Raw genomic sequence first — 15,933 nt, 5'->3', positions numbered from 1 at the left:
CACATCTCAGAGCGATGCTGTACGAGCAGGAAATTCACCTAGAAAAGGAAAAAGTGTGAAAACCACAATCGTGTTAGAATGCTTTGGGGAGGGAAGAGAAGACGCTAGGCCACAAAACCTGATGTCTTCTGTCTATTTTGTTCATATTGCAGGGGAAGCACAGGTACAAATCAAAATTACCTTTTAAAAGTAAATGTTTCTAAGCAGAGCCAAGTGAACTTGAACTGGAGAAAAAGTGTTACGGAGTGTGTTTATACTAAATATAATAATAGATTGTACTATTGTACTATAACTGTACGTGAGGGATGGAGGATATCACCTGGAAGACACACAGTCGAGCAACTGGCAGTGCTGCTTCCAATGAGGCAAAGATTACAATATTATCAAGCGGTGAGGGAGGGTGGAGGATTTGCAGGCCCAAAACCACCGATTCTTACGAACACGCGCTCTGCGCTCTGTGCTGTTCGGCAGTCAGCCCGGCACTTTCCCGCCTCCCGGCAGCGGCTAAAGCCACAGCTATCTCTCAAGTTCTCTCTTTCCGATTCACTCCTGTTCTTTCCTCTCTGTTTAGGAGTGTTCGGCTTAATACAATTTAATGCCTCTCCAGCCTACAGTGGTTTCAGAGCTCTCTGCAAACCTCTGGGAGCCGCAGCCTGGTTTGAACTCAAAAGAAAATAGAGTGTTCCCAAAACTTGGACGACCAATAAGAAGTGAGAGTGAAGACGGCGAGTCAGAGAAGGAGAAGCATGGAAAGTAAAAAAGCGACGCAGAGAAACCAGAGAAAAAAATAAATAAAGCAAAGACGATAGGAGTGGGAGGGGAGGGAGGGTGAGAGGGTGGGAGGGAGAGGCCCGGTGACCTCACGTGACGTGGGCTCCACCACTCACGGAGGGGAGTGTGTGTGTGTCTCTGTGTGGAGGATGGCGAGGAGGATGCAGATAGACTGTGGCTTTTTAGCCTTTTACTAGCATTGACGCTGCAGTCAGGCCACCACCGTCGTGGAGGAGAAAAGAGAAAGGCAGACCACGCTATCCAGCTAGCTGGCTAACCTCAGACCCTCAGCCCGCCGTGTGACTGAGGACCACAAGCCCTTCCCACGCCGGCCCCGCTTCCACCACCCTGGGCTCCGTTTCGCTGGGCCCCCTCTCATCTCCAGCCCTGGTGAGTCCACCTCCATACCTGGAGACCCGAATGCTGCCTTTGCCTCTGATGAAACTGTTTCTTTCTTTCTTCCTTTTTCTCTCTCTCAACTTCTATCTCTCACATTTTCTTCTTTTCTCTCCCCCTCTCTCAAACGGTGCTGCTGCTAACACATGCTGCTGCTGCTGCTGCTGCTCTCTCTCTGCAGGCTTGTGGCTTGGGATTCCTGCGGTGGTCACAAACCCTAGATTCTTGGTTGCAAACGGGCTCCGAGCTCCAGGAGTTTTGTCCTCTCCTCACTTCTCTCTCTGACTCTCGTACTTGTGTTGATTCTGTTTTTTTTTTTGTGTCCTCCAAGGTCGGTGGAGATCATACGTAGCACGGGCTCCACACTGTTCTGGCTTCCCTGCCATGGCATCAAACAGCATCTTTGACTCCTTCTCCAACTACAGCAGCAGTCTACTCAGAGGTGAGCGCTGATCCCCCCCCCCCCCCCCCCTCTCATCACCATCCCACCCTCTGTCCACTTGTTTTGAATGTGCAGCTTTGTTAGTTTGACAACTTGGTTCTTTGGACAAAAACAAAAAGAAGAAAAGTAGCATTATCATGAACAAGTTGTGAGAGCCGGGAGCTTCTTGAATGCATTTGTCTCTCTGTCTCCACACACACACACACTCACTCACTCACTCATGCGCTGAGGGAGGTTCACAAAGGAGGATCTGATTTGCACAGTAGCCCTCATCTAGTCGACTGATACGGCCCTTAAATGCCTTTGCCTCTGCGCTCCTTGTGTTTTCTGTAGGCTTGATGGAGTAGCGCCATAATGGGATTCTCACCACAGACATTCATTATCAAGTGAAACTCGGCGCTCTCTCTGCAACAATACGAGCTCAGAGGCTCCATGTGACTGGGCCCTTTACCGGAACACAGCAATACAATAAAAGAGCAAAGGGAAAAAAAAAGAAACATATTAGGCTCTCTCACTCTGCTTTACTTCCAGGAGGTACTTTTGGTCTGTGTGGTGAGGTGAGTGCACTATATTTCTCAACGAGGAGGCCATTTGTTGCCATGGCGATTCCAATCAGACAGCTTTTACTTGCGAATAGTGAAGCTCTTAAGTGTGGAGAAGAAGGTTTAAACTTTTACCTGATTCTAGCTAGAAGACTTTGGGTTTCATTCCGGTAAGTGACGATTAACACAAACGCGGAGCAGTCGGTCTTGAACTTGTTAATCTGATGGCGACTCGGTTGTTCCCGCTGTGACAGCCATCAAGAAGGAAAAAGGAAAAAACTAAATCTCCTTCCCAATTAAGGCCTTGTTACAGTGTTAATTAGAGGCAGCCACAGGAGCAGCACTACCAGCTCCTAATTGTTTGCAGAGTATATCTTAAAATCTCTGGAGCCTCACACACACACACACACACACACACACACACACACACACTCAGTACATCTGTGCCTCACATGAGAACGATCCTCTGATATCCTCAGTGGAACCGCAGCGACAGGGGATGATGTTCCAGTGTACTCACGGCTTCTACAGACACCCAGGCATTTATAGTTTCCTCCTGACAAGGCTCAGGCCCTTTGCCCCCCTTTTCTTCTCCAGAGCCGCTGGATCTGCATCCCTTTATCTGCTCACTGTTTACAGATCAGCGTGTGACTTCAGGTTTCATGCATGCCGTCCATCAGGCTTCAGAGCCATTCTAACCTCTAACGTAATGCGCTTTCGGGGCGCCTGATTGTGAGACAGTCAAGGGGGGTCAAGGGGGGTGGGGTGGGGTGGGGGGGGGGGGTGGGGGGGGGTGGGGGGGGGGGAAGAGACAAGCATTTAAAGCTGTAATCATCCATTGGAAATCATTAGTGAATATGCAATATCCTTTTACAATTCGTTCTGTCAGGAGACTGAAACCCAACAGAGGGAGAACAAAGGCCAAGAGTCATTAAATACGGCAGTTCAATCTGAAAGCATTTCAAATCGCGACTACCTCATGTAAGCAAAATACCCCAGCGGTTAGTTTAACAACTTGCATTACACAGGCAAAGCAATTTGGCAAGTTCTCTTTTTTTTTGACTCAAATCAAACTGAAATTAAGAGGAACGGTTACAGAAAATCAAGGAGACTGTTAAATGTCTGGCTTCCCGAGCTCTGACTTTAATACTGTGCGACGTGAAGCTTGTGGAAATAATGTATCATCTCTTCAGAAGGCAGGAAGCACTGCTGTAAGCAACATCTCGTTCATTTGAAAAATCCCACAAAAAGGAAATAGACTCAAATTAAAGTTCCTGAATTTCAAATTGAAATTCAAATAAAAATGATTTCAGTCTTCAACATATTTCTTTGCATCGCGCTAACTTCTAATTTTTCAACAAAGAAGAACTAACAACACAAACACTATTAGTCTGTGCTGTAGGTGTGATTGTCTTTTACATTGCAGCCTCTCTCACGGTGCAGACAGAGAACACATGTAAGCATGTGATGTGCAACATCAGATGCACTTCGCGTGAGAAGCGAGAGATCGTCTCACCTCAGAAACCTCAGTCCTACGCTCAAGCTCAGGGAGAGACACACACACGTATAACATATGACACATACACACCAAGTCACAAAGGGAACAGACAGAGCAACATGTCGTTCTCATGGCGTCCAATTCGGTAATGAGCGCAAGAAGAAAACAAAGCTAATAGTCTGATATGGTGTGTTCTTAGAGGAAGAAAGTAACTGAGATGTAGAGCTTTGCGTCTACGAGGCGTTAATCTGATGCAGACTCACAGTGCTGCTGCAGTTTACTGATAATAACCACAATGAGGCTAAACACCTGCTAACCCTCACACAGCAGCACCACTATTTAACCAGAAAGCAGCATTTCTCTGACACTTTTACACAGAAAAAAAAAAGCAGTAGGCTCAAAAAAAAAAAAGAAAATAAAGTGCCGGACTTTCCCCCCGTGAAGCAGAGTTGTATAAACTTTACTGAGTTTTCCGATCCTGACATACTTGCAGTGTTTGCATCAGGTGGGGTACCTGGTTTACAGCAGCTGTGATTGGGCCCGGGTGGTGGGTCACATCCTCGGCTCCGTTTCTGTTGCCACATTTCCCTTCACTTGGAAGGGCCACCGTGCTCCCCGCAGGCTGTTTTATACAGGGTTCTTTTGGGAGCCAGCACCCTTTGTGGCAGAGAAAAAGGCTCCCGGTTTATTAGGGTGGGAATGTTTTTTTATACGTTTGGCTTATTGCGCTGCATGAATGGAAGTGAGGGCTTGTGTGTGAGAAACGCGCCGTGCCTTACCACAGTTGTAGCGGGGTTATTTTGGAGGATTCTGGGAGGTGGTCTGGTTTGTTCTACAAGTTTCTGGGAGGGAGAAAAGCCTGAGAGACACATGCAGAGTGTGAGGAAAATGCATCGAGATGAATCATTCACAGGGGATAAAACTCGAGACGAACTTCAAGCTAAGAACCACTGACAAATAAAAAGGCGCTATACAGTAGCTCGAAAAAAGAAAAAGGCTATAAATTTGACAGAACACATGGCTGGCCTCTGGTGAATTTATTAATAACAAAGTCATATGGTGAAGATTTCTTTCCCCTCCACTTTTAAATTAACACGCTTGATTGGAGCCCATTCAAAATCCTGCTGAGTGTGAGGCCCCTGAGTGACGCCAAAACATGAAAACTGGCTGAGCGGGCTGAAATCTGTAACCAGATATTAACAGTTTCAATATTCTAAAGTGAAAGCAAATAATAGAAAACTCATGACAGCCACAGAGCGGCAAAATCCTGTCTCCAATTTAGCAGAGTATAATATCTATTTATAAAACTGAAGGCATATGGATAGGGGGAACGCTCTGGACTTGATTAGGGCTGTAAACGTTTTTGGAGGTACTTATTTACTTTTGGGGCCGTCTCGCCGTTTTCACCGTCTGTCAACACGCCTTCATGGTGAACACTTTCAGGGGCTGCCACAGTCAGATGGCTTCCAGGTAAGAGTACGCAGAGGGGCGTGCTGATTATGTGGTCGACTAATCCCGAAACCTGCCTCCGCCCTTGTAGACTTTTGGCTCACACCACCACGCTCGGCGCTGCGTTGGTCAAGGTTAAAGTCGCGCTAAGTGTAGTGGTAAATACAATTTTCTGGTGGTCGACACGCAACCACAGGGGCAAGATTCTTTTCAGCCAATCTGATAATATAGATTTATGCTGTACAGGTTTCTCTTACACATTGGGGGGAGAGTGTTCTGAAAGGTTGAGCAACTTCTTTCAACAAACATTCCCGTAGGAGCGCCGACTCCGAAAACAGCATCCAGCGAGGAGCCGATGTGATCCTGGTGTCGGGCCAGGCAGGCGGGAAAATGACTCGGTGTCTCGGGCCCCTTTTAACATAGTTCATCCAGATTTCAGTCTGCGATTTAAACTCTGTGATCTGATTGTGCATGGCAGCTGTGATGCACGATAGTCATACATGATAATTAAAGAGTATTCGAGAATAGTATACGTGTGAAGGACACAAGTGTCCAAATATGATGAAAGTAGCGTAAGAGGAATTCATAATGTCTAGACCGGCGTCTTTAACTGGGACCGTCTGATGTGAAAAAAAAGAAAGAAATCGAAACAGGAACAGACTACATGCTGGCAGGAAAATATGCAGACTTTGACAAACGGTTGCGTAATTGCATAACGAGGTGGAAATGATCACAATATAAAGTTATTTTGCTTGATTTTAAAAAAAAGTACTGCCCATACCGGACGAGACTCTTCTATTTCTATGACTCATTTCTTTATGGTTAATTTGCTCCACTTACGAGCCGGTAATATTTCATAGCCCTTACGTTAAAATGATTAAACCCACATCACTGTTATAATATTAGACTCTTCATGATCTCATGCGTCCTGCATGGTGGATGACTAAATTAAGGAAAGGCCTTTCTCGCAGTTTTCTGTTTCTTAATTTTGTTTTAAACCTACGCCCTAAACCACAGGCCAGCCCCACAGCTTATTACATGGTGAGGCTGGGGTTGCAGAAAAAAACACGAGTATCATTGTAAGCTAATTTATGTATTATTAACCTAAATGTATGCAGCAGTTACGCTGGTATATGGAATTTGCTTGCAATTGTCTGCGAAGCTGGGAATAAGGTCAACAATTTATCGTAAAACCTGACATGAAACCTTTGTGTCATCACAGGTTGAGTTTGTTTTAGTAACTCTGGCTACAATTAGAGAGAGCTGTGACCCGAGTTTGACTCAGATGAAGAAGACTTATTGTTTAGACCCCTCCCTGTATCGTTAACCAGATGTTGTCAACAACATCCTTTCTGTTGCAGTGAGAAGGAGGAAAAGCCAAAACTGCCTGTGACTAAGCACAACGTCGATTGCTGTGCACTTTTGTTTTTAACATTACAGTTGCATTCCTAGCCACAAATTACTTTAATGGGCGGGCATGGGTCTGGTCAGCAGCACATAAAATGACTCAAACTTATGGAGATCCCACATGTTCAGATACATATCAGCAGGCAGCAAACTTAAAAAATGTTTTTGGTGCACAAGATGGAACACAGGAGGAGCAAAGGGTTTTATTTTATCATGTGTGAAAGTTTAGCAAAGATCTGAGGCCCAGAGGAACTCATTTTGTCACCATCAAAGGATTAAGAGGAATGTTTTTCATGGACAAAATATCCGTCTTCCAGACTGAAACTTCACGTCATAATGAGCGACTTTAATCATCCTCAAAACATCCTTATAGCCTATCCCTCTTCCCATAAGCAATAAAGAAAAAAAATGTAATTACGGTGGAGGAAAAATGCAGATAATGATAGGATGCGAGAAGCTGCCGGCTATGAAATGTTTTCTGATTCTCTATTTTCCCAGAATTATTTTTTTTTTTTCGACTTATTTACATACAGTTAATTGTCGCTGCTGCAATAAAATATGTTTTTGGGTTGCTTCTTCCCTCCCCTCAAACATAACTTTAACCGCAGGGAATTGATGTTTGCGGACACAGCATTTAAAAAATGGGATTTTAGTTGTCTCTTGGCCTATTCATCGGGGAGGACAAATAGATGACTGTGCTGCCTGCGTCAGTAATGGGCCACCTAATTGTGCTTTTTCGACTCATCTCTGCAGAGGAGGGATGCAAATTTGAGCATTTAGCATCACCGTTTACGCGGCGACTATAAGACGAGCGAAGGAACAGTTTGACATTATGGGACATGAGCTTACTGGCTCTCTTGCTGAAAGTTGGATGAGAACATTTATACCACTTTCATATTTAGTATATGTCAGTTAAAGATGAACCAGCCGCCACTTAGCTTAGCATAAAGAGTGAAAAGAGCGGGAAGCAGCTAGCCTGGCTCTTTCCAAAGGTCACAAAATCTGCCTACCAACATCTCTAAAACTCCCTAATTAATCTGTGCAAAAAACAAAGTGTAAAAACGACAATTTGCGGCTGTCAATTATAACCCAGAATTGTATTTTTTTGAATCATTAAAATTCACGCAAAATTTACAAAATGATCCATCGGCCCTGTATTGCAGCAGGTTTTGGCCTGGAGTAAACTTCAGCGAGCGTGTACTTTCTCTACAGCTGCTCACTTCTGTATTGGCTCAGTAGGAAACACCATGCCAGGGATTCCCCCTCAGCTGTGCAGCAGAAGTGGCCCCTCCATCTCTTCTCCATAGTCTGTCTCCTGTGAGGTCACTCCGTCTGCTGCACACACTCTTCTCACGGTCGCAGACGCAGCCGTCACGAGCGTGAGGAGCGTGCAGGGAACTTCAGCGTATACGCACACAAACTGCCACTGGTGCATAAAGGCTACATGCCCCCCCCCCATGCTGAGTCAGAGAGGCGCAGTGTATGTCAACATGATGACCGTGACGTTCTCCCCCTCTAAATGCTGTCTGACCTCACTGTAATAACTGGTCAGGACTAACATATGGTCTCCCGATGCCTTAGTCCAGCAGATTTACCCACATGGTGACTAAACAGCAAAGGACTTAACTGAAAAATATCAGTGACTGCGTTCTTGATTTCACAAAAGTGACCATTTCTGTCTTGTGCTTTAGAATATTTAACCGACTACTCTGTACTGTGGTAACACTTGTGCTGACCGGAGTGAGGGTTTCTACAACCTTGTTAAATTCACTGTCACAAAAATATCTGTGCATCCTAGAGAGGGACTCTCATCAGCTGCACTAAGAAGCTGGATTTTCGCTGTTGGACATGAGTTGTTACAGATTTATATCACGGTTTATAGCAGGAAGGTAACAGCATCCTAACACATTCTGTCCTGTTGGACCAAAGTTGGAACTCACTATAACGGGGAGACCTCTCAGCAGCTTTTAGCATGCCAGCTAGCCGCAGCCAACACTGCCAACCTGGCAAAAAGACGTTTGTGTTAGAAGGGCCTGACGGACTTGAACACAACTTCTCCCCTTTAATCAGTGTGATGACATAAGAGGCAGACAGCGAGCCAGTCATTCATTCAGTACAGAGTTTGATTAACCTAATCACCAGGCAGCCAGGCTCCAGGCTGCTGATTGGGTTTACAAACGCACCTTGTCATCGTCGTGTCATTAGCCCGTCGTTAGCCTCGGCCGCCTTGACGTGGAGCAGCGACGTGCCGAGCCTCAACACAGCAATCAGGGGATTAGTGTGCAGTTACAGCAAAGCCTCAATGGACGCCTCAGGCTCTGAGTCAAAGAGGGGGAAAGTCCTGCCTTACTATGCTAGCTCCACGTGGCCAGGGTGCTAACTGTACATGGGCAACGCCACTACTGATTAGCGATGGAGACGATGAGAGGAAACATTCAGTCACTTTGGACACACGGGCGGTTTCCCGGACTCCAATTAAGCCAAGTCCTTGACTCAAGCAATGATTTGAACGGAGGGACTCCATTGAAAATAAGTTTTAGCGCCCAATTAGGTTTGCTTAATCTAGAGCTGGGAATAAAGCCCAAAGACCTCACAGAAACAGAGTCGCATGCAAAACAACGAGTCTCTGAAGTTGCTGCAGAAAAGCTCAGTGGCTTCTGAAGAGGATTCGTTTTCTTTTGATTTCATTTGGAATCAATCGGAATGATTGACAATAATCACTCACTGTGCAAAAGTCGGGGACTTTATGAGGTACGACAACAGCATGTGTCTAAGTGCTCTCCTGAGCTCCTTGGCTTGCAGGCCTGAGAGTCGCCACACCCATGTTTCCTTACGATGAAAGGCCCTGAGGGCCAACCGAGGACTTTCCAAGAGTTGTCTCGCGTCTGCAGAGGAAAGTGGCACGGACATTTGTCAGCAAACCAGCGCCGGGGTTCCTGCTCGAATCTGGTTGTATTCCGCGGTGAGTCAGATGGTGCTCGGGAGGTTGAACCCCTTCTGCAGAGGGAAATAAATGCAAATTCAATATTTGGGGGCTTTTTGAAGTCCATTTGCACTTGAATGAGTGTGACAGAACCTGGGATGACCCATGTTGAAAGAGTCCCTTAGCAGTGATGAAAGGAGTTGAAAGGGACAAACGTTGACGACAATAGATGGAAAGTTGGAAACGTGTACATGGTGTGTATTTGTGTGCGTTTGCATAAGGCTATGCTTGAATATGCGAGTGCAGTGGGGTTCTATGTGCACACACAGACATTAAAAAATCCATTTGAATGCATGCGAATACACAATGCAGCTATAAGAACAATACGTTTGGCCCGGTGCCTGGTTGGCAGAGTCCTCGACGACTTTGTGTTTTGCTGGTTAGCGTTCATGCCATTCATTGCATACGTTGCATTTCTCACCGTGTTCCTCCGTAGTCCAAAGTAACAGGGACCTAGTCTCAAAAAATAAAAACATGTGGCTTTTGTTGCAGAGAGGAATGAACAACAGCATTCCGTGTGCAACCACATCAAAGGTCCCCCTCGCCATGGGGCTAAATGAGGGCAGACTGCCCAGCTCGCCCCTCCTGACATGACTGCCACTAATTAAGCAGAGATCTAAAAACTGACACTTCATCTCCATCACTTTCCCTCACATCTTCACGCTAATCTCCACAGATTTCTAATTTATTTTTTAAACGCGCATTGGCTCCTCTTCGGGTTCCAGCGAGAGGGGACAGCCACACAACAAGCACAAAGGGGCATTGTCTGCTGGTGAAAATGTGGTTTACAGGCTCTGCTATAATGGCTCGGTGGTTGCTGGAAGCCATGCGCACTTCCTAATATTCAACTCACATGCGATTTCATTTTGAGAAAAAGGCCGAGCTATGGGGGCTTTGCCTTTGTGTGAGAGCGACGCCTCACAACTTATTTTCTCCCTCGCCCCCCTTCTTCCCCTCCCTGGTGGCGCTACTATATTTGTGTTGTGCGTCTCCAGCGATGGAAGAGTAGACACAGGCTGCGTTGCCAGTCAAACGTGTTTGGGGCCGTCAGACTGAAAGGCTTCCAGCGCTGCGATCTGTCTCCTCTCCCCGTCAGCACGAGCTGTTTGATCTGACAGAGAGACTCCATTAGAGACACAGGGAAGTTCAACTGCTGGGAGGTTGGATGGCTTCAGCAGTCAGAGTAGCCGCCCAGAGAGGAAAAGGTTTGCACACGCAGTCTGGTTGCAATCTCAGTGTCTCGCTGTGTGTCTATAAATGTCTCTGAGCATTACTTGTCCTTATACTAGGTGTGTGTGGTTACACGTTGACGAGGGCAATGCTAGGAAGCCCAACAGGGCAGACATATTTTGGGGCTCTGTCGGGCAAAGGGGTGATGACGCGGTGGATAATGAGATCATAAATGTGCGGCGCTGCTGAGCTGCAATGACACGGAGAGAGAGAGAGAGAGAGAGAGAGGGAGAGAGAGGGGGAGAGAGAGAGACTGTTAGCTGAGGCTGTGAGAGGAGCAAGTAAGACGCGCTGCCTTCCTCAAGACACACCGTGGCTTTCCCTCAGTCTCACGGTGGTGATGACCTCATAAACCCGCGCCGCAGTCCACTCGAGTAGCCGCTCTGGTGTCGGGGCGGTGAAATGGTCGACAATGGTTTGATAAATATGCTTCGACGGTTCAGCCACAGACCGTCACAGTTAATGTGGCTGCAACTTCCACCGATCGGCAGGAACTCTGACAAATGACTCAATTGTCCAAAGACAGTGTTTACAAGGAATATTAGGGTATTAGCATTGAGATTTACATTCCATCATCTGCCTGCACCGTGTCATAGCTGTTAACAAAGGAGCGCGGAGAGTGAGTTGATGTGGCTCCTGTGAGAGATTGGTCTGCTGATCTGTGTGTGGCAGCTGGGCTCTGGCAGGGCTCTGGCACCGGGGCTGCATGGCAGTTAAACTGTCACTGGCAGGAACTGTAAATCTTTTGCAGAAGGTGAATGCAGCACGACAGCACTGCAGGTGTGTGTGTGTGTGTGTGTGTGTGTTACCAGTTGCAAGTTTGTCACAATACTATACTTGCTTGTCTCTATGTCTCAGCCATCCTGAGAGACGCAGCCTCCAATTTTCTTTTAGCTGGACACATTTCAGTCAGAGTGTGTCAGGATACTCCTGTGTGTGTGTGTGTGTGTGTGTGTGTGTGTGTGTGTGTGTGTGTGTGTGTCTGTAGGGGGTGGGGGTGCTGTCACTTTGGCAACGCAACTGCACATATTGCAGCGATTACCACAACGGAAAAATGTTTTTCTGCAACATGCAATTACTACAGATTACAGATTGTCGTCCTTGCATCAGAAGCTCTCGCTAGAGAAAGGAGAAACACAGCGCAGTTTGTGTGTGTTTGTGGATTTGTGTGTGTGTGTGTGTGTCTGTCGTTACACACAAATAGACATACAGACAGACACGGAGACAAAGAAAGATGAGAAATGATTATAGCTCACACAAAAAACCACAATCGAAAAAAATGGGAGAGTTGACGTATTTATGGGCCTCATTTAGATTTTAAAGTTATACTGACTTTCAGGGGTAAATAAAGACCCTGTAGAAAAAAATAAAATACAATCTGTCCATCAGTGAAATGAAGAAAAGGAGAGCAGGGTACATTTCTTATGTCCATCATCGTCAACATTATAACAACATCCACTGATGTCCTTGTGAAGTACGCAACCCTGAACGCCACAAGTCATATCAATTTTGGACTTTACATTTTGTTCCAGGTTACAAATCACCCTGGATATCAAAAAGCTTCCCTCAGGTCACACTAAACAATAAAGCCCAACAGTGGTGCCCCGCAGCAAGGCAGGGCCCTATTTACAAATCCACCAGATCAAAACTCGACCCAAAGTGCTCCGATAATAGCACTGGGGCCTTTTGGTGAGCGCACCATCCAATGCTACTTTTAGTGGGTTTCCAAAGAATAAACAGGCCCGGGAACCACATCACAGACTGCTGACTGTCATCGTAGGGTGAGTGTACCCGACGAATGATGTGAGGGCGGAGCGACCGTGACACTGGGGTTTACGGCGAGTTTGGGGGATCTCCAAGAAAATCAGAAGGTCTTCGACTTAAAACTATGCAATGGTACATTGCATTACTAGTTAAATGATTATTTTATTATGTATGCATATCACAGCTTTTGTCTGAACAATTAATTAAACCCGCATTCTGTATTTCTTAACAATATATTGGTCCATTAATTATTTTTCACAAATTAAAAAAAGACAACATGACAAACAGCTCCCTCATTATTTTACAAAAAGGACGTGCCGTGAGTTAAGATGCTCTCTCCGTTGTTTTCATGTTTGTACTGCCTATGAGGCTCGGCAAAAAAAACGCTGGCGCTGCGTCGTATAGTGGCAGGGAAAACCCAGGAAAAACCCTGCCATGAGGAACCGCCTACACAACCTGATAGGTAGAGGGCAGACAAGAGTACCCGACGTGCCGGTGCGCAAGAAAAATTCACAGTACCGGCCACGTCAAGCACTGGTGTGGATGACAACAGGATAATAACAGTGAATCAAACTAACTTGAATCAGTAATGTCAGTTACACAGGAATATCTCTCTAAACGTAGCTAACATTAGCCACCATATGCTACTGCTCATACCAGACCAACTAAGCAGTAAAACCCCTAAATTAAGAAAGTGCGCACTTTATTAATGTGAGTTAAACTTTGCATTTGGAAGTCAACTACTGTGTTATTTATACTTAAATAAAAAAATGGAAATGGAGTTAAATGTGCTTTCCGCCATTACTCTAGAGGATCGGAGAACATCAAAACGGCACCGCTACCAAACCCATCCCATAATGTATTCAATACGAAATGAAGTGTCAGATAGACAAACACATGCCTGGTATGTTTGAAAATGAATGCAAGTCCATTTACATTCAGCGGACAGATATAAACATGCAGTTGGAGTCGTCCCCCAGCAGCCATTATGCAGCTCAATTGATTCAGAGGGCTTTTATAAGCCCTTGGCTCCGCTCTGCACCTTTTATAAAAATGAAAGCAGAATATTAAAGATGCATGACATGAATGTGCTCATTGTCTCCTCTGGTTACTGCTGCATCTCAACTCGTCGCGCTTACAAAGCAATTAGCTGCTGCGGGTTTTTGGGAATGTCGCCATCCTCTTCATCACGTTTAGGATAATATATACTCTAAACTTCTTCAAGGATCTGGAATAAAGTCCTGACACTCTCATGAGTTACTGGATATATAAAGCACTACAAGAGGCTGATTATAAAAGAAAACTGTAAAAAAAAGAAAAAGAAATAAAAGGGTTTTAAGTTCATTAAGAGCTCAAACAAAGTTTGAAAACAAAAGTGCATTCCAGTGATCAATAAAACCAACACGGGCAGCCCTGGTGGAGAAAAGAAATAACATATTCAGATGATCAAAATTGTTCAATGTGTTTCCTATTTTCTTGTCTGAACATCAAAATGGACAAAAATGACCACCAATTGTGATGTGCTGACACATTATGTAATCAAAATTTGAGAGGGAATCAGCCATCAGAGCAGCAAGAGCCCCAAAACCCAAACAGTCTGTACCCACTGACTGTTGTTTAAAAGTTTCTCCATAGACTTGTGTATATAAACACTCCAACGCTAGAATATGATTTGGCTTTGAGGGGACTGGCACAAATGGCTTTGGTGCCTTACATCATGCTTGGAAGTCTAATCACAGACACTCTTGTCATATCAAGCAAAAAAAGTCCATTTCATAGCGAGCTACGTCTCCAAAAAAAAAAAAAAAAAAAAGGAGGGAAAGGTAAACAAGCCCTGCGTTCCACAGCCACCGCAGAATTCATCATTCATACAAAAAAATACCCCAAGCCCCAAAGTAGAGCTAATTTAATCCGAGAGGAATAAAACTCCATTTCATAGAAGTCGTCCATTCACAACACTCATATTTCCACTGAGCAGAAACCCCCGGCTGAAATTCGAGCAGACACTTTTCGGAAGGAATGCATTCGGTGGGTTGAGGGCCAAAGCTTGCCCTGTAATTTGTGAATGTACAGAAATGTGTGACCGCCACAGCTCCTCTAAAGATAGAAATCTTTGTCTTATGTCATCGCTGAACCTCAAACTATTTCTAATTGCCCCCATAGCCCCCTTTTCCAAATGAATAGCTACCCATCCAAAGGCTTATGTGTGCATGTCTGAAAATAGCCCGGGAGTTTACGCAGGCTAATAGATCATATTCAGCAAAAAAAAAAAAGATGAAAAACTTTAAAGGGATCCCACGTATTGGAGACTGTCCCCATCTTCAAAGTGACTTTTAAGTGGCACTGAAAGCCGTGTGGGTGGCATTTAGAGGCAGGTATACGTTTACACACCCCAAAGGCTCGTGGTTTCTCTGCTAATGGGGATCACACTCATATTAGTCTCTACAATGTGACTCATTACATATAAAACCTAAAGTAAATGGAGTTCCCTTTGGTTTTTTACACACACAGGAGGAGGAAGTGCTTCTTCGTAAGGACTCCAAGGAAGCCTCAGCTAAGCTTCATTGTTCAACATTTTGTTCAGCTCCCATTTAGAACCATTTGTCTGTGGTGGTGCTGCTTTGTTGTGTTTTTATAGCCAACAAACCATTTTCTTAAGGGAACCCTTTTTGGTTATGAGCGTACATTATGATTCAGGCCAGGAACACAAGGATGAAGGCGACCTCTCTCTCGCTCTCTCACAGGTTTTCACTTAACAATGATGTGATATCTTGATTTCTATCTGTAGGATCTATTTTCTTTTCAACCTTCAATGGTAAGAATCCTATATGCTGAGGCCCATTTGAGGTGGGTCCGGGGGTTTCACATGTCCTCCACGAGTTCTGTCTTGATTTCAGGCTCAACCCACGCGGATCATTAAAAATCGTTCAGGGGCACGGCGGGCTCCGTCCTCAATGCCTGTGCGGCTGAAACCGTAGAAACTGCATGTTGAAATGTGGAGGTCTAAATGTGACAGGCGCCCGGAGCACACATTACGGCTGAGGAGGGTACAGCCGGGGCGTGCGGTCACATATTAATAATGAACTCGGGCAGGAGGACGACTAAAATATCAGCGGTATCGTCATTGTCTCAGTCGAGCTGCACTCAAAATAGAGGCCGCATGATAGGTGATCTGATCAGAGGTGATTATTATTTGTATTTGTTTTGCACTTAGGATTGTGGGGGGTGCAGTTGGGGCTTCGAGTTCAACTGTGGAATGAGCTGGTGTGATTTGGGTTTCCCTGACATTTTCAAGTCAAAAACACCAAAACCTAAACTCATTATAGGCAATGGGGTCAATGAGGTCTCTCCCTGGGACCCTTACAAAATAAGAGTCCTGTTGTTGTCCACGCTGAATTCATAGGACGATGGTAAAGATAATGGCTTCATCATCAGAATTTTGGGTATATTT

The 15,933-nt window shown here is 45.3% G+C and overlaps 1 protein-coding gene across 2 annotated transcripts in view; it reads left to right on the top strand.

Moving 5' to 3' along the window:
- Positions 1–1,551: 1,551 nt before the first annotated feature.
- runx3 (RUNX family transcription factor 3) overlaps positions 1,552–15,933 on the top strand; it is a gene marked incomplete at its 5' end in the record, with an annotated part of 46,030 nt that continues 31,648 nt past the window's right edge. For both annotated transcript variants that reach the window (XM_079174817.1, XM_079174816.1), the window contains one exon: positions 1,552–1,609. In XM_079174817.1, the coding sequence (XP_079030943.1) occupies positions 1,552–1,609 (58 nt within the window). The remainder of the gene's footprint in view (positions 1,610–15,933) is intronic.

The sequence above is a fragment of the Pholis gunnellus genome (assembly GCF_910591455.1).
Source record: "Pholis gunnellus genome assembly, chromosome: 15".
NCBI lineage: Eukaryota > Metazoa > Chordata > Actinopteri > Perciformes > Pholidae > Pholis > Pholis gunnellus.
The sequence above is the reverse complement of the archived record's forward strand: the minus strand, read 5'-3'. Positions and strand labels throughout refer to the sequence as shown.